The sequence below is a fragment of the Rhinoraja longicauda genome, chromosome 5 (assembly GCF_053455715.1).
Source record: "Rhinoraja longicauda isolate Sanriku21f chromosome 5, sRhiLon1.1, whole genome shotgun sequence".
Lineage (NCBI taxonomy): Eukaryota > Metazoa > Chordata > Chondrichthyes > Rajiformes > Arhynchobatidae > Rhinoraja > Rhinoraja longicauda.
Genome location: NC_135957.1, coordinates 66,392,306 through 66,415,952, shown reverse-complemented (window position 1 = coordinate 66,415,952; position 23,647 = coordinate 66,392,306). Strand labels below are relative to the sequence as shown.

General features: G+C 40.5%; 1 protein-coding gene across 1 annotated transcript in view; it reads right to left on the bottom strand.

The window, feature by feature from the left end:
* Positions 1-4,074: 4,074 nt before the first annotated feature.
* Positions 4,075-23,647, bottom strand: part of LOC144594035 (desmin) — a 33,436-nt gene continuing 13,863 nt past the window's right edge. Inside the window, exons 4-11 of the mRNA XM_078400202.1 lie at positions 23,139-23,258; positions 21,706-21,801; positions 21,094-21,225; positions 16,032-16,142; positions 11,650-11,760; positions 9,965-10,089; positions 7,754-7,897; positions 4,075-4,165 (exon numbers count right to left, since the gene is read on the bottom strand). Of these exons, the coding sequence (XP_078256328.1) occupies positions 4,075-4,165; positions 7,754-7,897; positions 9,965-10,089; positions 11,650-11,760; positions 16,032-16,142; positions 21,094-21,225; positions 21,706-21,801; positions 23,139-23,258 (930 nt within the window). The remainder of the gene's footprint in view (positions 4,166-7,753; positions 7,898-9,964; positions 10,090-11,649; positions 11,761-16,031; positions 16,143-21,093; positions 21,226-21,705; positions 21,802-23,138; positions 23,259-23,647) is intronic.

The following is a 23,647-nucleotide window of genomic DNA, read 5'->3' as shown; positions in this document are numbered from 1 at the left end:
ATTGCATCTTGCAACCTTTCGATTGTATTGTGCTCTGATTTTATAAACGGTTCGGGTGCTAAACTGTATTCCACCGATGATGCCCAGTAACAAACTCGCAAGCACGCGGATACTTCCAAATATTGTGTTGGAAGGACCTGCAGATGCTGGTTTACACCGAATATAGACACAAATTCTGGAGTAACTCAGCGGGGCAGGCAGCATTTCTGGAGAAAAGGAATAGATGACCCTTCTTTTGACAACATTGTTGACAATATTAATTTCCAAATATTGTTGGCGATCATTGTTTTAGTCAGGACATCGGATTGTTAGCATGAATTTAGGTAAATCTTTAAATTATTTTGTTCTTTATCGTCTGAAAGGCAAGCCAATGGAACAACTTTCTCAGCCACCGATGCGGAGTCCAGCTCTCTGAAGTTAGTGCAGTCACAATACACAACAGATGCTGGGATCGTATGCAAAATACATAGTGTTTGAAGAACTCGGCTGATCAGGCAGCATCTGGGGAAGTAACTAGATATATAAGGGCATAGGAGAGATAGACATACAAGGTTGGCTGTCTCTTAACTAGGCAACCATGAACTAGAGACTCAGGTTCGATCCTGACTACGGGTGCTGCACTGTAAGGAGTTTGTACGTTCTCCCCGTGACCTGCGTGGGTTTTCTCCGAGATCTTCGGTTTCCTCCCACACTCCAAAGAGTACAGGTATGTAGGTTAATTGGCTGGGTAAATGTAAAAATTGTCCCTAGTGGGTGTAGGATAGTGTTAATGTATGGGGATCGCTGGGCGGCACGGACTTGGTGGGCCGAAAAGGCCTGTTTCCGGCTGTATATATATGATATGATATGATGATAGAGACAGACAAAATGCTGGAGTGACAACGGGTCAGGCAGCATCCCTGGAGAAAAGGAATAGGTGATATTTCAGGTCGAGACCATTCTTCAGACGGGTCTCGACCCGAAACGTCACCAATTCCTTTTCTCCAGAGATGCTGCCTGACCCGCTGAGTTTCTCCTGCTTTTTGTACCCTTGTTCAGACTTTTGGTTATTGATCTGCAAACTTTCTGTAGAATTTGCCTGACAATCCACAAATTGCTCTGCTTGTTTCCTCTCTTCATTTCTTTTGATTTTTCTGATGCCCTATTCACACCCTGTTCCTATCCGATTCGTTCTGGATCTGATCTCACACATTGTTCATACGTCCAAGATTCTGCCATATGAGTTGCCATAAATTTTGGACTGGTTCATCTTTCTTCGCAATCTTTTTAAACAGCAAACAGGCAACTAGTTGTATGGATGATTACTGAATTGAAAAGCTATTTTAAAGAATCTGCACAGTGTCTTAATTGTGCAACAGGTCCTCAAATAATAAGAATCATAGATTCTTATCACTGTTAACAGTACACGTGTATGATTTACAGTTTAGCTACTTAATTGTTTAACCTTTTAACTTACGTAACCTAACTTTCCATCTTCCTGTACAATCCAAAATTTATGGCCATTAACAAATAAAGATTAATGAGAATTTGAATTGTTTGACACTGTAGTACCAACTAGTTTAAACTACTTCATCAGATGAGTAATAGTTGTGTCAGCTTCAATGAGGTTGCAGGATGCTTAGTTTAGTTTAGAGACACAGCCTGAAAACAGCCCCTTCAACCCACCGAGTCCATGCCGACCATCAAATAACTTCACACTAGTTCTATGTTAACCCACTTTTGCATACATTCACCACAGGAACAATTTATAGAGGCCAGTGAACCAACAAACCTTCGTGCCTTTGGGAAATGGGTTGAAACCGGAGCACCAGGAGGAAAACTACAGGGAGAATGCACAAACTCCACACAGTCAACACCCGAGGTCAGGATCGAACCTGAGTCTCTGGCACTGTGAGGCAGCAGCTCCACCAGCTGTGCTATTTTGCCACCCTTGGTGGTATGTCACTTTTAAAATCTCTGAATGTCTTAATGAAGGAGAAGTTTGTAAAAAATCTGGTCTGTTCATGGAGCAATTGATTGCTGTACACCTGTATTTGGATGATGAATAATTTGAGTGTGCACCAGGTCTTGACTTAGGGACCTGTGTTCATGATTTTTCACCCAGGATGTCTTTTCTCAGTCCTCCCTCTAGGTCAAAGTGGGTCACCACCATTTTTTTTCTATGTTACTGGCAGGCTTTTCAGTGCACACATTTACCTTTCAAGTACAGGTTTTCAGAACACAGCCGAGTCTCTCCACTCTCTGCCTGGTTTATTTTCTGTGTAGGAAGGAACTGCAGATGCTGGTTCACACTGAATGTAGACACAAAATACCCGAGCTTCTCAGTTGGGAAAGGCAGCATCTCTGAGAAGTAATGGGTGACATATTGGGTCGAGACCCTTCTTCAGACTGAAAGTCAGGGGAGAGGGAGACATAGAGATGTGATAGGGTAAGGTGTGGAAACATAGATCAAAGCGGACGCTGATCAAGAAAAATGTAGAATGGTTAATTGTTAGCTGAAGGGCATGTGATAACGAGGCATACAATCAGTAAATTTTAATCAGGAGGACAGTGAAACTAGTCAGAGAACTAGAATAGGGAAAGAACAGAGAGAGAGAGGGAAAGCAATCACTATCAATGTGGTAGCACAATGATTATGCTATGGCACCAGCCCAGACTAATGAGCCACGAATCTGAGTTTAAATCTCACCAAGGCCACTGGGGGATTTAAGTTCAGTTGATTAAATATATCTACAATAAAAAGTTAGTATCAATAATGGTGATGTTGAAACTGCTTTATTCATGTAAAAATCCATCTAGTCAACAATGTCCTAAAGGAAAAAAAATTTGCTGGCCTTCCCCAGTCTGCCTATGGCAGTGTGAATGGCGCTTAATTCCTCTCTTAGTGCTTTCCCTGTTTTCAGTTCATGAAACATGCCACAAGCTAACTTTTCCCCCTTTTCTATCCCTCGTTATCCCTTGATATACAGGGTTCCTTGGACTTATCGACCTTACCATTACCAATAACATGACCATACTGATGCTGAACATTCATTGACCCTTGGAGAAGGATCCTTACCTGAAATGTCACCTATCCATTCTCTCCAGAGATGCTGCCTGACCTGTTGAGTTACTCCAGCACTTTATGTTTAAATCAAGATTCCAGTACCTGCATTTTATTGCGTTTACACTCTTTGATTAATTAGCTACTGCAAAATTACCCTTAGTGCAGGTGGGGAGCTGAAGAATTGGGGGGTAGATGATATGAAACAGAATAAGCCACCTGAGGTAAATGGAGGGGATTGGATTGATAAACTTGCTGTATGACCCAGCCAAGGCTTGGTGGACTAAATGAGCTCCTTCTAAGTCTAGGCAAATACCAATTACGGAGCGGAAGTTTTCCATAGGATATGTCTACTGCCGGACCCTGACGTGAGAGGACACTGGCGTTGTTTATTCGCCGCTTTTCCGTTAGGATAGTTTGTCTGTTTGTTTTTATGTTATGATTGTTTTTGTAAAGCGCTTTGAGCACCTGATAAGGCGCTATATAAAATAAATGCTTATTATTATTATTATTATTATGTATACAGTACGCTCTTCATTTGTATTAGCAAGATAGAAGTGTGCAGTATACAAATATTACGCCATTAAGGGGTTAGCTAGGCATTGTCACGCGTAATGTTCTAAAGGAGCAAAGGTGAGCTCCAAAGACATTGAGGACAGATGTGTACAGCATATCCATCCAGTTGATGCAAAAACCAAAACAAAATTCAAGTCTCAAGGAAACCGTTATAGTTGGTTGGTACCTACAGTATTCTTGTGAATGAATATTCATATCAGTTTTCATGATTATTATCATTCAGTGCAACTGAACTTGGTTTTAATAATTCCTTCTTTATATAGCAGACATGTAATTTCCACACAGGTGATTTAATGCTGGTAATTTTATTTAAAGAAGTGTTGGCATTGCGTTCAAGCCAATCTTATTGAAATTCTACTCTTTCACTATTCAATGGCACTTTTATTAAGGAATTCAAAGCATTCTAATAAATGTCACAGAATTTTAAACCTATTTGATCATTGTTTCTCAGGTTCTTATTCATCACTATAATCTGCAGCACCAGAGATTGTAATGGTTCTCTCTTGCATGTCTTTTTGCAATACATCTTCATCTGTTTTAACAGTTCTAAGATGAAAGAAAAGTTATAGAATTAACAATCTCAGGTAATGTGCTTGTTGCATACTATCACTTCATGGTATAAAAGATCCCAGTTTCAAGAACAGGAAAATCTTCTTACAGAGTATGAAAGTAAACGTACCATAAAGAAACATTTGTGCAATTTATCAATGACTAAACCTGGCATTATTTGAACTTTTGTAGTAGTTCATGATGCCAGAAAGAAGCAGAAGTGGTCTTTAAAAGTAAATGGAAAAAAAGATGTTTTAAAAATTAAGTTCAAGCTCCAAAAATAAATAACTAACCAAACTTAACTGTTGGCCTCTCATTGTCCCTAATCCTCTTCCCTTTCACTACGCTTGCCTGTAGCTTTCTGCCATTAATGTCAAAATTATATTTGGGTCCTGAACCATACTGATTTTAGACAGATATCATTGCTATTTGTACTCCACTCATTCCCTAGGGCTTCCATATCAAAATAAATAACCTATACAATTTTAACTGCCTATGCTTCAGAATTCTCCAGTACCACATTGTCCTGCTGCAAAGAAATTAGATGACACAAAAATTGGCAGAGTTGTGGATGTAGAGGAAGGTTGTTAAAGGACACAACAGGATACCGATCCGTTGGAAATATAGGTGGAGAAATAGCTGATAGAGTCCATTCCAGAGAAGTATAAGGAGTTACATTTTGGGAATCAAATGCACGAAGAAATTATACAGTAAACGGCAGGATCCCAAGGAGTATTGATATACAGAGGCATCCTAAGATGGGAGACCATAACTCCCTGAAAGTGGCAACACAGGTGGATTGGGTGGTAAAGAATGTACACTGCATGAATACCATTGTCAGACGGGGCATTGAGTATAAAGGTTGTGGAGTCATGTTTAAAATCCAGTTATGTGCCTTTGGAGTAGTATGTGCAGTTCTAGGTGCCTCATCAGAGGAAGGATGTGGAGATTTTGGAATGGGTGCGAATGAGGATAATCAGCATGTTGCCTGGATTGGAGAGTACTCATCATCATCTGCGGTCACTCGAAGCAAGTATGACTTTCCTCTCCATAGGGTCGGATACCTGTGCATGACTTTGTTTAATGTGGGGAGACTGATGCACAGACAGCCACCACAGGGTCCTTGACAGATCTGGGTCAGGATCCAGTGGCATGGAGTCTAAGACGACCGGGGACCCTTTTCTGCTGCAGCCTTCATCCGCCTTCTCAGCCATTGTAACGCTCCACTAAAGTCAGCCATCATCCTCCGCCTGTTCAACCGTTGAGGTCTTGGTCGGATTGCTCTTTGGCAGGGATCTCCCCCCCCCCCCCCGACTTTACCACCATGGGTGACCCTACCAGGAGCATAGCTCCAGATGGCATGACTCTCAGGATCTCAGGACCACACAAGCTTCTCCACCGTGACAAGGTGACAATCCATAGAGAAGAGTAGTAGCTATGGTTGGACAAACCTAGATTATTTCCTCTGGAGCATCAGAGGCTGAAGAGCCACCCGATAGAAGTTTATAAAATTTTGAAAGGCCTAGATAGTGTAGACAGTCAGAATCTTTTTCCAAGGCTGAAAATGTCTGGTGCAGGTACAATTGCAATGTTTGAGAAACATTTCGACATGTACATGGATAGGATAGGCTTCGAGTGATACGGGCCAAAAACAGGCAAGCGGGACTAGGGTAAATGGGGCATGTTGGTCGGCATGGGTAAGTTGGGCTGAAGGGCCTGTTTCCATGCTGTATGATTGTTTTCATTTGCTAAATAGAGCATAGAAAATAGAATGGTATAGCAAAGCGCTGGAACAAGTGCTTTGAAATGCTTTGTGGCTCTATGGCTATGTAAACTACCAGAGGGCATAGGTTTAAAGTGAGAGGGGGAAAGTTTAAAGGAGATGTGTGTATTAAATTTTTCCACACAGAGTGACAGGTGCCTGGAACTCACTGCTAGGAGAGGTGATAGAAACAGATATTGTGGCAATGTTTCAGAGTCATTTAGACAGGTACATGACAGGGAAGAGAATTGAGGGTTATGGACCATATGCAGGCAGATGGCATTAGTTATAACGGCATCATGGTCAACACAGCCACGTCAACTCAAAGCACCTGTTCCTGCGTTTTGCTGTACCATTCAATTTTATATGCTCCATTTAGCAAATGAAAGTAATACTACTATTTTCTGCATGCGTTTTAATAATTTTTATTGCACTAAAAAAAGCAATAGATCGCTCATCCTATAATATGTAATAAGTTTCTAAGTCAAATCTTTTCCCTGGCTTTTCAACGTATGTTAAGCCATCAGCTTATGGAAAGGACTGGTAGATAAATAACTGATTGGAACATATCCACTAGCAACATCACACCCTGATCCCTACTAGCATTGCAAGCCAAGCCAGCAAAAAGGAAAGAACTATATATTTTTTAATGTTCAAAGATAATTTTATGAGCCCTTAATCCTGATACAGAAACATGCCAATCGGGGAATGCTTGGAAAATAGTGGAAAGATGTGCATAGATTCCCAACAAGGAAGGCAAATGCAATGCTAGCATATATTTAGGGTGGATTAGAATACAAACCCAGGGATGTAATGCCAAGGCTTCATAAGGGGCTGGTCAGGCCGCATTTGGAGTATTGTGAGCAGTGGGGAAGATCCAGAGGAGGTTTACGAGAATTATCCCAGGAATGAGTAGGTTAACATAGTGAGTGTTTGATGGCGCTAGGTCTCTACTCATTGGAGTTTAGAAGGATGAGGGAGGACCTAATTGAAACTTACCGAACAGTGAAAGGCCTGGATAAAGTGGATGTGGAGAGGATGTTTCCACTGGTGGGAGAGTCTAGGACCAGAGGCCATGGGCCTCAGAATTAAAGAACGTTCCTTTAGGAAGGAGATGATGAGGCATTTCTTTAGTCAGAGGGTGGTGAATCCATGGAATTCATTGCCACAGAAGGCTGTGGAGGCCAAGTCAATGGATATTGTTACGGCAGAGATAGATTCTTGATTAATACGGGTGTCAAGGGTTATGGGGAGAAGGCAGGAGAATGAAGTTAAGAGGGAAAGATAGATCAGCCACAATTGAATGATGGAATAGACTTGATGGGCTGAAAGGCCTTATTCTGCTCCTATCACTTATGAATTATGAATTTATGAACATATGCCTTTAGTAGTGAGGTTCTGCATGAGTAACACAAACTCATTCAAAATCTCAATAATTGTTCAATAATCTAATATATCAAATGAAAGCAGACACAAGCTGCTTCGCCTTTCAGATTCTGACTTGCTTCATTGTTCGGCATTGCTTCATTGGGATATAAACTCTGATTGAAATTACCATTATAAAATTAGCACCCGAGGAAGTCAATGAAATTAAATGAAATATTGTGCATTATCTTAAACCTTACTTTTCCATGTTTTCTGCCCCTCTGCCAAGAGGAGAAAATGAAAGTTAATGTTACATGCGAGTTACTCATGTAAAAAACAAAACTATTTTGTTACTTTCTTCAGGTTTCCTTTTGATGCTTATCGCAATACCTAATGAGAATATCAGTTTACAATTTGGTCCATGTTATTCAGATCATTGGAAGAGTGAATTATTTTACCTGATAAGTATAGTTTTCCTTTCTGTCATCTTAACAGCCTGCTCCTTAGAAATGTTCTCAGTGACACCGAGGTTTCCATGTTCCAACGCATGAAACCCACTCATCACTGTTGACAGGCGAGAATCCTCTCCTTCAATCAACTGCCTGTGGGAATGGATAGAAAAGTTCAGGCAGGTTTGCCATAACTTAAAGGAAGCCAGTTCTCCAATGAATACTGGAATGACAGGCTACCCCTTTCTGCATAGATCTATGAAGCACCCAGCTTCTTCGGGTGGCAGTTTCAAATGTCTGTCCAGGTTACCCTGTAGAATGAAATAGTGCACAAATTATCTAGGCCGCATCTAGACCTGAGCCATGATCATATCTGAACCTTGAAGGAATGGGAGGGATTGATGGGTGGTGAGGTGGACAGTGAATTTGGTGAAAAATGTCCATATAATTTGTTTGTCTCATATCAAAATGGCAAACAATTAGTGGATAACATGACAAAAATTGAGCTGCTGGATGTACTCAATGGGTCTGGCAGCATCTGTGGAGGAAAAAGAAAGATCAATGTTTCAGGTTCAAATCTGCACCAGGACTCAGAGAAAAACAGAGGCAAATCCCAATACTTTTTAGAAATTTCAAATCACAGCTTTCTCAACGATGATTGATATAATTAAATGCACCTCTTTTTGGGATGGGAGTTAGTTATGAAACCATACGTCACCCCAAAATAGGGCAGAGTTGAGAAATGTCAGAAATGATTTCTGGAATCTTGTGCAAAAAACAAAATGCTGGAGGAACTCAGCGAGTCAGGCAGCATCTGTGGGTGAAAATGAATAGACAGCATTTAGAGACTGATGGAGGAGTAAGGAAGAGAGCTGGTAAAGGGAGGTAGGGGTGGGTTAAGCCTGGCAAGTGCTCGGTGGATACAGGTGACAGAGGAGGGAAGATTAGATCAACTGATAGTCCAGCCCAATGTTATCTTGGATTTCTGTGCTTAAGCTGCACTGGTTCAGGCACTGATGAGTGCAACCTAGCTCTCGAAATCCACCTGAATTATGAACATAATTCTCATTTTTAGTTTTAGTTTTAAAGATACAGCATGGAAACGGGCCTATTGGCCCACCGAGTCTGCGCCGACCAGTGATCATCCCATACACTTGCACCATTCTACACACTAGAAACAACTTTAATATTTTTACTGAAGGCAAATTAACCTACAAACCTGTGCATCTTTGGAGTGGGGAAACCGGAGTACCCGGAGAATACTCACCTGGTCACTGGGAGAATGCACAAACAAGTTAGGAGGAGGGGGAGTTCAACGAGATCTGGGTGTCCTAGTGCATCAGTCAATGAAAGGAAGCATGCAGGTACAGCAGGCAGTGAAGAAAGCCAATGGAATGTTGGCCTTCGTAACAAGAGGAGTTGAGTATAGGAGCAAAGAGGTCCTTCTACAGTTGTACCGGGCCCTGGTGAGACCGCACCTGGAGTACTGTGTGCAGTTTTGGTCTCCAAATTTGAGGAAGGATATTCTTGCTATGGAGGGCGTGCAGCGTAGGTTCACTAGGTTAATTCCCGGAATGGCGGGACTGTCGTATGTTGAAAGGCTGGAGCGATTGGACTTGTATACACTGGAATTTAGAAGGATGAGGGGGGATCTTATTGAAACATATAAGATAATTAGGGGATTGGACACGTTAGAGGCAGGAAACATGTTCCCAATGTTGGGGGAGTCCAGAACAAGGGGCCACAGGTTAAGAATAAGGGGTAGGCCATTTAGAACGGAGATGAGGAAGAACTTTTTCAGTCAGAGAGTGGTGAAGGTGTGGAATTCTCTGCCTCAGAAGGCAGTGGAGGCCAGTTCGTTGGATGCTTTCAAGAGAGAGCTGGATAGAGCTCTTAAGGATAGCGGAGTGAGGGGGTATGGGGAGAAGGCAGGAACGGGGTACTGATTGAGAGTGATCAGCCATGATCGCATTGAATGGCGGTGCTGGCTCGAAGGGCTGAATGGCCTACTCCTGCACCTATTGTCTAGTCTATTGTCTATTGTACAGACAGCGCCTGCAGTCAGGATCGATCCTGTCTCTCTGGCGCTGTAACGCAGTAACTCTCCTGCTGTGCCACTGTGCCACCCAATGATTTCTCTTCCCACATATTATTGGAATTATGTTTGTTTGTTTCCAGCATTTTATTTTGTTTTTTCCATCTCTATTGGAAATTCCTTACCTGTAGGTTGTAATTTCAACCTCCAGAGCCATCTTAATGTTCAGTAAGTCCTGATATTCCCGTAGATGTAAGGCAATTTTTTCCTTAATGGCGTCCAATTCTTGCCGTAAGTGTTCTGCCTTAATCTGCAGAAGTAATATTTTAAAATTACTTGGCAACTGACTCATACAATTTTTGTAATAATTTGCCAAAATTAAATTTTGTTCAAACCTACTATTACTTTCTTTCTGCTCGGTACGACATCTTATGGTAGCCTATTGTAAGGATTCATTTTCACAAAATAGTTGATAGAAACAGCATGATTGCATTTTTTTTCAACAATAGTAGCTGAGGCAATACCAGTACTTATTGTTGATAAAAACAAAATGCTGGAGTAACTCAGTATGTCAGGCAGCATTTCTTGGGAGAAGGAATGGGTGGAGGAGAACTTCTTCAAATTAGGCATATCTTGAGGAGATTTCACAGACCAAATGTGTAGGAAGGAACTGCAGATGCTGGTTTACTTGAGCAGATTTTGCAGTGGAGCAGACAGTAAACCAGCATCTGCAGTTCCTCAGTACTTAGTTATCATGTTGTAAATCAACCAGCATCCGGCATTCAAAATCTGAAGAAAGGTCTCGACCCGAAATGTCACCAATTCCTTCTCTCCAAAGATGCTGCCTGTCCCGTTGAGTTACTCCAGCTTTTTGTGTCTATCTGGTGTTCAAATCTATGCGGTTAAGTATGGAAATCCAAAAGTTGCAATCTAAGTCTCTTTAAGATTTCACAAAATTTGCTATAACAAAACATTGCTGATAGTTTTCAGCATTAAAACAACTGAAGGATGTGATATGGTGTCAATCACCCATTAGTTTGCCTTTAAACGCAGCAGCTAAAACTAGGGCGGGTGCATGTGGAGGTAAATTTATTTTTAAGAGCTGCTAAATCTTAATCAGTCAGCCAACCTCTCTATGAAAATGTAATTTTGACTATGAAAATGTAATTTTTGTTATGGTAGAATTGCAATTGTTCGTAATGTAATTACCATTTGACTTTGCAGAAAACGTTTGAAACTAATGTATTTACTTTTTTTGTCTCATCTCTCAATCCTGACTTCTTTTCCCCTCCCTTTATTCCGCTTTCATTACATTTTACATTGAAGTAAATAATCTAAGCGATAATATTCTGGCTTAGATTTTTTTAAATCAAAGAATTCACCCTTCCTCAGTATAGTTAAATGTGCTCTCTGGTGGTGTCAGCATGGTATACTCTTTGAAGATCATTTCATTCACCGACTCAGTGAAGAACCTTCAGCCTAACTGGTTGAGGAGCATCATTGTTGATTGTCCAGCTCAGCCCACTGTAAATGGGGTGATGCTGGTTCAGACACAGCTACAGTTGTAGCCACAGCTACAGACATAGCTACAGTCACTAACTATCACTCAAAAGCCACAATGTCTGTTGCTGCTGTCAGTGCAATGAATGGTGAAAATCATTGTCTCACTGGCGTCAACAAATCTGGTCCATTAATTTTGGTAAGTTGAAAATTTATCATCAATCATTTTTTTTCATTTAATTAATACTTGGTCCTACTCCAAATAGTTGTTTTTTTAACCTGTCAATGTTACTATTTGAAAATGCTGAAAAGTATTGTGTTTGTGCTGGTTCTCCTGCCCCACAGAAAAGCATTATCCTTTTGTTAATACCTCATAATTTTCAATCTCTTTGTTATATTTATTTGCAGCTTCTTTTTTTTGAGCCTCCAGTAATGCTCTTCGGGCCTTCAGTGCATCCAATTCCATCCGACTGCGTTGAAACTAAAAGAGGCAGAAAGAATTTGGAAAAAGAAGTTAGCACAGATGCATATTTTTTACAAAATCACTGAGAAAAAAGCATGAAAATATATTAAACCACTAATTCCAAGCCATTTTTGATCCCAGTTTGAATCCAATTGGCTAACTCACCATGTGAACTAACCTAAATCAGCCTACCACGTGGTGCCTCATCGAAGGCCAAAGGCCTTATGGACAACCCTGCCCTCATCAATCCTCTTCATAACATGCTGTCCTGAAAATCTCCCAATTTCACCTTTAAAAGCCTCCCACTTGCTTGACATCCCCCATTCAATCTCTGCAAATTCTTGTCTAATACCTTCAAAATTGGCCGATTCCCTGTTTAGGACTATAGTTCTATAGTGTTCCATAACTATTTAAAAACTAACATAATTTGGTCACTGGCTTGTATTATTATGATCTAGTATAATTGATAGTTTATTGTATTACTGTTAATTTATATTTATTGTTGAGTTGTTGCGTTCATGTCCTTGTAAAAGTAAGACTTTTATTATTCCATTCTTCGTGTATTTCACAATTAAACACTCTTGACTCTTGATCCCAAAATATCCCCCGACTGACACTTCAGTCACTTTCTTTGCTTTTGTCCCTTCACAGAAGGTTCAGCATAATGGCCTCTCCCAAGGAGCCCTCTAAATATTGTTTAAGAAGACTTTCCTGAATACCCTGAAGAAATGTCGCCCCATCCAAGTCCCTTACACTATGGGATTCCCAGTCAATATGAGGGAAGTTAAAATCATCAACGAAAATAACCATATTATTCTGTGAATGTTCAGGAAGTGCATACTGCATTGCTGAAACTATCATTTCCACATTGGATAAGGAGCTGCAGAAGCCACTTGAAACACCGGGCTAAGTGTAGACAGATCAAGTAGTCGCAGAATAAAAGGAAGCCCTGTTTGTGTGAAAGAAAAATAGAGCGAAAAAGGATGTTTCCCAGTGAACGGAATGAGAAAACCTTTGCTGAGTATAGAAAAGGTGAAAGAGATAAAGTGTTCTGTTTTACCAGATAGGAAACAGTTCTTAATGCTGCCTTCACTCCATGGGAGTTGCTGAAGTGCTTTGAGAGGTTGGATATGATGCACATCAACACATTCCTTAGTAAGGACCACTACAATTTGCCTCCCATGACAATAGAACAACAAGGGATATGATCTTGCTGGCTCTCCACTCTGCATTGAACCACCTGGACAATAAGAACAAGTACATCAGGCTTTGTTCATCGACTACAACTTGCCGTTTAACACCACCACCCCTCCAAACTTATCAAACCCAGAGAAATGGATCTCTGCTCATGTCTACATAATTGGATCCTGGGCTTTCTCATTGGTAGACCACAATTAATGTGAATTGTTAACAACACTTCCTCCTCGATAACTATCAACACAGATGTACCACATAGCAGTCCCATGCTCTACTCTCACTATACACAGCAGTATACTGTGAAGTATATCAGTCTGAAGAATGGTCTCGACCCGAAACGTCACCCATTCCTTCTCTCCCGAGATGCTGCCTGACCTGCTGAGTTACTCCAGCATTTTGTGAATAAATCGATTTGTACCAGCATCTGCAGTTATTTTCTTATACACAGCAGTATAGCCTGCCACATCTCCAACACCATCTTGTAGATTTGATGGTGTTACCACCATTGTCATAGAGGCATCGAGTCATAGAGTGATACAGCGTGGAAACAGGCCCTTTGGCCCAATTTGCTCACACCAGCCACACTGGTCCCACCTGCATGCATTTGTTTATCCCTCCAGACGTGTCCCATCCATGTTGGATGAATAATGGGAAATGATGAGTCAGAGTACAGGAAGGAGTTTGGAAGGTGCAAAAACAACAATCTTGCTCTCAAAATTAAGAAGACTGAACTTTGAGCTGATCGTTGACTTCAGGAGGGGAAAGCCGGGGATCCACGAAAGTCAACATCTTCAAGTTTGTGGGCATGCACATCTCTGAATATCTATCCTGGGCCCAACTTATCGATGCAAGCACAAAGACAGCTCATCAATGGCTCAATTTTCTGAGAAGATTGAGGAGACTCGCTATGTCAATGAATACCCTATCGAACTTCCACAGGTGTACTGTAGAGAACATATTGACTGGTTGCATCACAGCCTGGCTTGACAACCTGCCTGCTCAGGAGTGAAGAAGTCTCTGGAGAGCAGTAGATATTGCTCGGTCCATCACAGATGCTAACCTCCCCACTATCGAAGGGATCTATAGGAGGTACAGCCTCAAAACGGAACCAATATCATCAATTTCATTAGTACCATCAGTATGAAGTTACAGGCACCTAAAAACTGACCACCAGGTTCAAGAATTGCATTTTCCCAGCAATCATCAGGCTCTTCATCAATACACTGCATTAACCTCAGCAACCAAGTTCTTCTCTGGACTATCTTTAGTTACACCATGGACTTTGGCTTTGACTTTGCATGATTATGGTTAACCTAGTATTCCTTTCAGATAGTCATCTAACTTCCATTAGAATGCCTTACTTGAATTAGCCTTCATCACTACCCGTCGTAATGCATTCCATTTTCCAATGAACTATCCGTATAAGGGTTTCTCCTCTTGTTTTTTGGTCTTTTTGCAAATCACTTCATTCTTTGTCCACCGGTTCGTCACTCCTCCACCAAGAGGAATAAATTCTGTCTTTCTATTCCGTGTAATTTTAAAGACCTGAATCAGGTACCTTTGCACCTTCCTTCATTTAAAGAAGGAAGTAGATATGCCTACATTGATATCCAGGTTAACATTGCAGTGAGCCTCTGAATCTGTATCCTTCCAACCCCTGATTTCTACCTCTCTTCCCCATTTTATCAATGCCTTTGTTATCTTAATACCTGATTATTCTAATTCTTTCAAAAGCAAAAGTCTGTGCATAAAGTCTTGAATAAAACAGAAAATTCTGGGAAAACTCAACAGGCCAGAGAGAGGGAGAGAGTTATTGTCTCCATTGATAACTTTCATCAGAATTTTGTGAGGATTTCGTATGGCTGACCTCCAGCTTCCATAAATTCTGCTGTCCCTTTTATCCATTTGTTCTTCTGAGGGAGTCTACTGCTCCATGGTTTTGTATGTTCTGGCACAACTAATAAGGCAGGAACTGTAGACTCTTCCATGAATGGGGCAGGTGGCGGCTGTCAGGGGCAAATCGGTGGGTAGGTTGTGAGATGGTGTCCACCACTTGCACAGGGCTATAGTGTGGTGGTCCCTATCCATGGTCTAAGGTTCTCAATGCCATTCCAAACATTCCTTCTCCATAATGGCCATGGAGCAGGACTTCTGTCATAGAGGCTTTGAAGACCTTGGAACAAGTGGCTTCTTCAATGAAGTTTTGAAGAGCCTGTGCCTATTTCAGGAGTCTGGTACAGAGATGCAAGCAGCATAGCCTGCCCCACGTAGCCAGCTAAGTGTAACTACACACTTCCATCTTTGTTACCCCTGTGATCACTAACCAACATGAGATCCAACAATACAACAATACTGATACAACAATACATCGATTTCTAAACCATGACCTTATCCTCCTCTAAAACCTCCCTGAGTTCTACCATATTCTAAAATCTCTGTGCTCCTCCAATTTTGGCTCTTCATGAGACCCTGATTTCCATCATTCCACCAGTGATGTTATGCCGTCAGCTCAAACTCTAGAATTCCCTTTCTTAAATAACTTTCATTCTACTCCTTTTCATCCTTAAAGATTTATTTGAATATCTGGACCACATTCAGAAAAATACTGATAATCTGTGATGCTCTGAACATTGACAGATTTTCAAGATAAATGAATGTTATTCCTATTAATACCCCAGCACACTTTTATTTCCCTTTATTTCACATTACTGTATATCTCCAACTGGCTAAGAGAGGATATTAGAGACTGAAGATAGACACAAAAAGCTGAAGTAACTCAACGGGTCAAACAGCATCTCTGGAAAAGGAATAGGTGACATTTCGGGTCGAGACTCTTCTTCAGACCATCTCCCATTAAATGTCCTGCATTAAATCCAATCTGGAAATTTTTGGGAGGATAAATTTGACATTTACCTGCGAGTGATTGGTCTTGTGATTTTCCTTTTCTCCCATAGGTAGAGAATGAAAATCGTTCAAAAAATAGTATGCATTTAAATCTTATATCATACATGGCCAATATGTATTTTGCAAAAACAAGAAATTATTTTAACTTTTCAGCAAAAGAAAGAACAGCTGCAATAATGCCTACTTACTTTTTTTTTATATTTTGCAAGGTCTTCTCGTGTACTTCGCATGTTTCCTATGTGTTCGGCAGATGTTTGATTCAGATCAAGAAAATTGCTTTTATACCATTCATCCATTTCCTTAAAGAAATAAACATTAAGAACAATTTATAAACAAAGGGAAATAAGCAATTACGATTCAATATGAATATGTTAATAACTGCAGTGCCTTTCATAATTTTCAGTCAATGTTGGTGATTGTATTTTATGGCATTTTATGGTCACAAATAAGAAAATAGGCTGATGACAAACACAATACCATTGCAAAGCAATGAGCAGGCTGACAGCATAGCCATTTCATCAAAAGGATATTCTATTGCTGTTTTATTAGAAAAAAATGTTTTCACAATTTTATTCATACTTTATTTTTTATCCACAGTTTGTCAGCATGTACAATAGCCTGGCACACCACCTAGAAAGACCTTGAGCGTGCATGAAACAAATGCAATGCAAAGATATATTCAAGGCCTCTGTGAATAGTCTGGCAAGTAACTGTACTCGCATGAATAGAACCAGATGGTTTATTGTGTTCCTCAAGGTCAGGAATGATAGTGCTGCAGAATGGAACATTCTCTACTTCACACTCCCTAATGGTATAAAACAACATCCTCGTCAGGTATGGCTTGGGCTTGATTCCAAGTAGAAGATCAACTTAACTGTGGAAAACTTAAATGGACTGTAGGCCTTATTTTTTTATGCATCATTCATTCATAAATAACATTATTAGCAACATTACTCTCTTTGCCATGTATTAGTCTATGTTTCAATAAGTTATGTTAAAATAAAATGAATTTTGATGAGAGCCAATGTAATTTGGAATCTTTCAGTGCATTGAGCAGTCCATGTAAACAGGTATTTCAGTTCAGTTCAGTTTAGTTTATTGTCCCTTGCACCGAGGTACAGTGAAAAGCTTTTTGTCGTGTGCTAACCAGTCAGGGGAAAGACAATGCATGATTACAATCAATCCATTTACAATGTATAGATACATGATAAGGGAATAACGTTTAGTGCAAGGTAAAGCCAGCAAAGTCTGGTCAAGGATAGTCTGAGGGACATCAAAGAGGTAAATAGTAGTTCAGCACTGCTTTCTGGTTGGGGTAGGATGATTCAGTTGCCTGATAACAGTGGGGAAAAAACTGTCCCTGAAACTGTTGGTGTGTGTTTTCACACTTCTGTACCTTTTGTCAAATGGGAGAGGGGAGAAGAGGGAGTGGCAGGGTGCGACTCATCCTTGATTATGCTGCTGGCCTTGCCGAGGCAGCGTGAGTATTTAATAAAGATGCAGAATATATTTGGGTTAAATGTTTTGTAAGCAAATAAGGGTGATATTGCTGTATCCGATTGTGTTTCTGAAGTAACATATGCATGTCCCCACCAACAACTTCCCACCTTACAGCATTTTCCCATGCAAATGCAGGAGATGCAACACCTGTCCTTGCACCTCTTCACTTCTCACCATCCAGGGACCTGGACAATCTTTCAAGATGAAACAGTGATCCATTTGCACATTTGCATTATTACCAATGCAATATACTGCATTCATTCTCAGTGTGCTCTCTAAAGGCAAATCGAGTAACTAAATGCTGTTTAGGTCACTGCTTTTGCGGCATACCTGCATTTAATCTACAGGAACGACTCAGTGCTTTTAATAGCTTGCCACTTTAACTCACCATTCCACTCCTACTCTGACGTATCAGCCCGTGGCTTCCTGCACAGTCACATTGAGAACTGATCCAAGTTTGGGGATCATCGCCTCATCTTCTGTCCGGATATATTGCATCCTTCCAAACACAACATCAAATTTTCCGACTTCAGGCAACTCTCACCGAATCTGAAGAAGGGTCCCAACCCGAAACCTCACCTATTCATGTTTTCCAGATATGTTGCATGACCTACTGAGTTACTCCATCACTTTGTGTTCTTCTGTGTAAATCCAGCATCTGCAGCTCCTTGTTTCTACAACTCACTCTTGTGTTTTGTTTATCTCAGAAGAGCCTATTTCTGCCTGTCATCTATCTGCAATTCTGGCTCTGTTTTTCTCTTCCATGAGTACAGTCTAGCCTGCGAAGAATGTCCCTCAGCCTTGTCCGATTTTGAGCAATAATATGAAGGACATCCTCCTTCATTCTTCCAGAACCAACCATGAAGCAGTCCGTTTTACAATTCCATGCAAATGCCATATGTTTCTTCCTCTATCATGTTCAAATCAATCACAATCTTATGCACCACTGTCATATCTCCCCTCGATCCACATTACTCCAAGAATAAAATCCCATTTCTCTAACCTAATCATGTAGCTAGTCCCTTGTTCCTGGAATCATTCTGCAAATCCCCTCTGCATCTTTTCATTGCCTATCAAATCCTTCTTAAATGTGATGATCAAAACAGCACGTGGGTCGTGGCCTGAACAAAGCTTTATGAAGGTTCAATATAATTCACTGATTTTGCAATGAGTACGTATGAAGCACAATTTGTTCAATATTCTCTCAGTTTGATCTCTCCAAACATTTCCTATCCATTAACCTATCCAATATTTATTTAAATGTTGTAATTGTACCTGCCTCGACTACTGGCAACTCATTCTATATGCCCACCATCCTCTGCGTGAAAAAGCCATCAAAGATCAATGCACATGGACCTCTAGGTTCCTGCACACACTCTTTAGAACTGCCTCCTTGGGTACCGTTGTTTCTCCCTATTCTTCTGCCAAAATGTATCACCTCACAATGTGTGTATTAAATTCCATTTGCCACATCTCCATCTGCAAAATTGATATTTTCATCAATAATCCAACATCCAAGTCATAGAGTCATAGAGTGATACAGTGCGGAAACAGGCCCTTTGGCCCAACTTGCCCACACCGACCAACTTGTCCCAGCTACACTAGTCCCATCTGCCTGCGTTTGGTCCATATCCCTCTAAACTTATCCTATCCATGTACCCGTCGAACTGTTTCTTAAACATTGTGATAGTCCCTGCCTCAACTACCTCCTCTGGCAGCTCGTTCCATACACCCACTACCCTTTGTGTGAAAAAGTTACCCCTCAGATTTCTACTAAATCTTTTCCCCATCACCTTAAACCTACGTCCTCTGGTCCTTGATTCCCCAACTCATGGGAAGGGACTGTGGATCTACACAATCTATTCCTCTCATGATTTTATACATCTCTATAAGATCACCCCTCATCCTCCTGCGCTTCAAGGAATAAAGTCCCAGCCTACTCAACCTCGCCCTATAGCTCAGACCATCTAGTCCTGGCAACATCCTTATAACTCTTCTCTGTACCCTTTCCAGCTTGACAACATCTGACAAACAGTAATGGTCCCAGCTCCGAACCTTGAGGCACACCACTAGTCACAGGCCTCCAGTCCGAGAAGCAACCTTTCCACCATCACCCTCTGCTTCCTTCCATGAAGCCAATTTTCTATCCATTCAGCTATCTCTCCTTGGATCCCATGCGATCTAACATCTCGTTAGATTAAAAATTGTTGGTTCCAGCAGTGATCCTTGAGTGTCTCCAATCTGATTAACAATCATTTACCACAACTCACTTGTTGTCTCCCATCATTGGTTCCGCATACTTGCCTTTCACTTCTTAGTTGGCACTACCAACGACCAATGCTCTCACTTGATCTCTCACTGCCTTGGCAAGGCCACCAGCATAATCAAGGATGAGTCGCACCCTGGCCACTCCCTCTTCTCCATTCTCCCATTGGGCAAAAGATATAGAAGTGTGAAAACGTGCACCTCCAGATTCAGGGACAGTTTCTTCCCTGCTGTTATCAGGCAACTGAACCATTCTACCAACAACTTGAGTCCTGTACTACTATCTACCTCATTGGAGACCCTCAGACTATTTTTGAACAGACTTTACTGGCTTTATCTTGCACAAAATGTTATTCACATTATTCCCTTTATCATGTATCTTGTACACTGTGGATGGCTCAATTGTAATCATGTATTGTCTTTCTGCTGACTTGTTATCACACAACAAAAGCTTTTCACTGTACCTCGGTACATGTGACAATAAATTAAACTCAAATCCAAACTCAAGTTGGTGACAGGTGAAATGACCTCCTCACACATCTCAATACTTTCTACATTTAAGTCCCCCATCAGATAGATATTCCCCATTAAATGTGCTTCTTCATTAATCTTAAATGCAACTTTCTAATTCACCACTTTCATAATTTCTAGGTCCATATATGTCTGGCAATGTCAGCAGGTGTTCAAATGAGATGATATAATCGGCTCTCAGCAGTGGTTGAGTTGTTTGGATTCTTACCACATAGTTTTGTGTGCCGTTCACTCCATTGACACAATCATTAAAATTGTTGCTGACACTGGCACAATTGTACTGGCAGAAGTACTGCCTTTCAGATGGGACATTAAAGAGAGACTCGATCCATTGTACCAATTACATGAAACAACTTCATTACCACACTATGGTGTGGTCCTAAGGGTCCTGAACAATATTTATCCCACAAGTAAACTTGACTGAAACATGTTATCTACTCATTGTTACATTGCTGTTTGTGTGCCCTTGCTGTGAATAAATTGTTTGCTGTGTTTTATATATGATGATTACACTTCAAATGGATGCCATTGGTTGTAACTAAAACTAAAATGCACATGTGGCAAATCTGAAATACAAGAAGAAAATGCTGGAAAGACTCAACAGTTAAAGCATCCTTTGCAAAAAGAGAAAAAAATCAGCGTTACATATCAAAGCCCTTTCATTATCGGTCGTAAAGTGCTTCAGACCATTCAGAAAGGTTATCCTTATGTGTCGCCTTTTCTTTACTTTTAGTCAAAAAATTAAATGTTAGCACGAGAGATTCAACCACTGAAAGCCCGATTAAAACCGATTTATTTTCAAGAATTAAATATGAGCAAAGTAGATATATGAATTCACTGAAATATGTGTTTTATAAGAGTCTCATTAAAGATGCGATTCACTGAAATTCTAAACAAATACTGTATGCAAGACATGCAAGGTCATCCAGACAATGGCTAGGAACACTTTCATACCTGCAAATTCTTTGCTGATATTTCTTCATACTGAAGTTGAATATCTTTAAGTGTCGCAGCCAAATCTGGAATTGTGTAACTCACATCAACACTGGCAATGTTATAGATCTGCTTCATTAGTTCTTCAATTTCCTATTCAACAAATAATGATTCATATTTTATATCACAGACAAGATATTTCAGCTCAATTACTTACTGTGCCAGAAAAGAAAATCTGCACGTCAATATTTTCCTACTTATGGACCAATATTTTACTCTAATAAATTTCTGTATGCATGGTGTTAAGAATATTATCAATGTAGTCATTCACTGGGTGAAATATTCGCCTGTTCCATCAGTTCATTCAAACATTTCACAAAACATCTCTGTGTCTGCCTTGCAGAGATCTCTTTCTTATATACACAATGGTTTAAGTTTCATGACATACATTGTGTTACATTGCTGGAGAATTAAAACAGTTCAACTAACCACAGTTATCTGTGCATTCTATTCTCCACATCACTCAATTTCTAGTTTTCCATTTCAAATTCTTTATCGCTTATCAATAGAAATCTTAAAACTATCATGAATACCTAACTTATCAATCATACTTTATATTATTTAATTATATACCTCTTTGTGCAATCTCTTCAGAAATTCTAGTTCAGCTTCTAGGTTGTTCAGCTGCTTTTCAAGGTCCATACATGCTGTAGTGGCAGCATCAACAACCTAAAATAAAAATTATGTCTGTTAATATCTGTTAGATATAAATAAATGTGTATAAGAAGATGGGGCGGCACAGAAGCCTAGCGGTTGAGTTGCTGCCTTACAGCATCAGAGAGCCAGGTTCGATCTTGACTATGGGTGCTATCACATGGGGTTTCACCGGGTGTTCTGGTTGCATCAAACACTCCAAAGACGTAAAGGTTTGTAGGTTAATTGGCTTCGGTAAAATTGTAAATTGTCCTTAGGACAGTGTTAGCGCACGGGGTGAATGCTGGTCGACGTGGACTCAGTGGGCCAAACGGCTTGTTTCTGCGCAGTACCTCTAAAGTCTAAAGTCGAAAAGTCTAAAGATAGATGAATTTTGTGTATGTAGATTTGAAGCTAAATAAACACAATGGAGTTAAATTTCCACACAGTTCTCCGATACATCTGTTGACACAAGGAACTGCAGATACCGGTTTACAAAAAAAAGGCACAAAGTGCTGGAGTAAATCAGTGGCTCAGGCAACATCTCAGGAAAACATTTTTATAGGTGATATTTCGGGTTGGGATCCTCAGTCAGATTAATTGCAGTAGGGGGAAGAATGCTGGAAAGGTGGTGGGGGCAGGACAAAGCCTGGCGAGTGAGAAGTGGATACAGATGAGGGGGATTTTATGATGGCCAGATGGGTGGACAAAGACCAGAGACTGCTGCGGAAACACCTGTGGCTGAGCTAGCGAGTCCAGTTCAGAACACAGTTGAAGAAACTTTAATAAATATGTTTGTATAAATTATTGAAGGTTGAGTTTCTTTGAACTGCAGTGAAAGAGTAATGGAAATACCTTTGCAACAGCCTTTCTGGGGGTTCCACTGACTCTTCCATTAAAGTTTCTTTGACCAGATTGAAATGTGGATATCTGAATACTGAGCCTTATTGGATTGAAAAGGGTAAACAAGTACGGGCCACCATGGGGAGGCACACTGCCGCAGCAGTAGAGTTGCTGCCTCACACCACCAAAGACCTGTTTCCGGCTGTATATATATGATATGATAAGACCCAGCTTCGATACTGACTACCAGTGCTGTCTGTATGGAGATTGGACGTTCTCCCCGTATCCATGTTGGTTTTCCCTGGGTGCTCAGGTTTCCTCCCACGCTCGAAAGATGCACAAGTTTGTAGGTTAGTTGTAAATTGTGTAACGGGGATCGCTGGTCAGCGCAGACGTGGTGGGGCAAAGGGCCTGTTTCCGTGCTGTATCTCTCAACTCTAAAAGCACTGTTTAGGATAGTTATGCAATCAGTAGGTATTTACTCTGGCTTAGCATGCAAGTAGGAAGATGGACAGCAGCAATTTACTTACTGGGCGGAATGCCTCAATTTCATCATCCGCCTTCCTCCGAGCCACAACAGTTTCTTCATATTTCATCTTTATGATCTCCAATTGACCATTCATGGCATCTCTTTCAGCAAATGCCATATCCTATGGAAATAAAAGCAATATTTTTATTCTCTCGCGCAATAATATTTCTTCTGAATAAGACCATTCATATATTATTCTATCCTACAAATTGATTACCTTTTAACCTTCTTTATAGAGTGATAAGACAATATTGCATAATCTGCAGAATGACAATATTAGGATGCATTCAATTAATACCAAAAAAAAAACATTGTCTTGCTTAAAGAATAAAAGAATCATATTTACATGGCTGGATTTTTCTCTAACATGAACTTTCCTTCAGGAGTAATAATCTCATATTGTGTTAATTTATCCTATTTCCCCGGGTCATAAACAATTAAAGCCACAGAGAAAGCTCCAAACAAAGTAACTATTTCAATCCAGAAGCGTGTTCCTGCAACAGCTAAAGG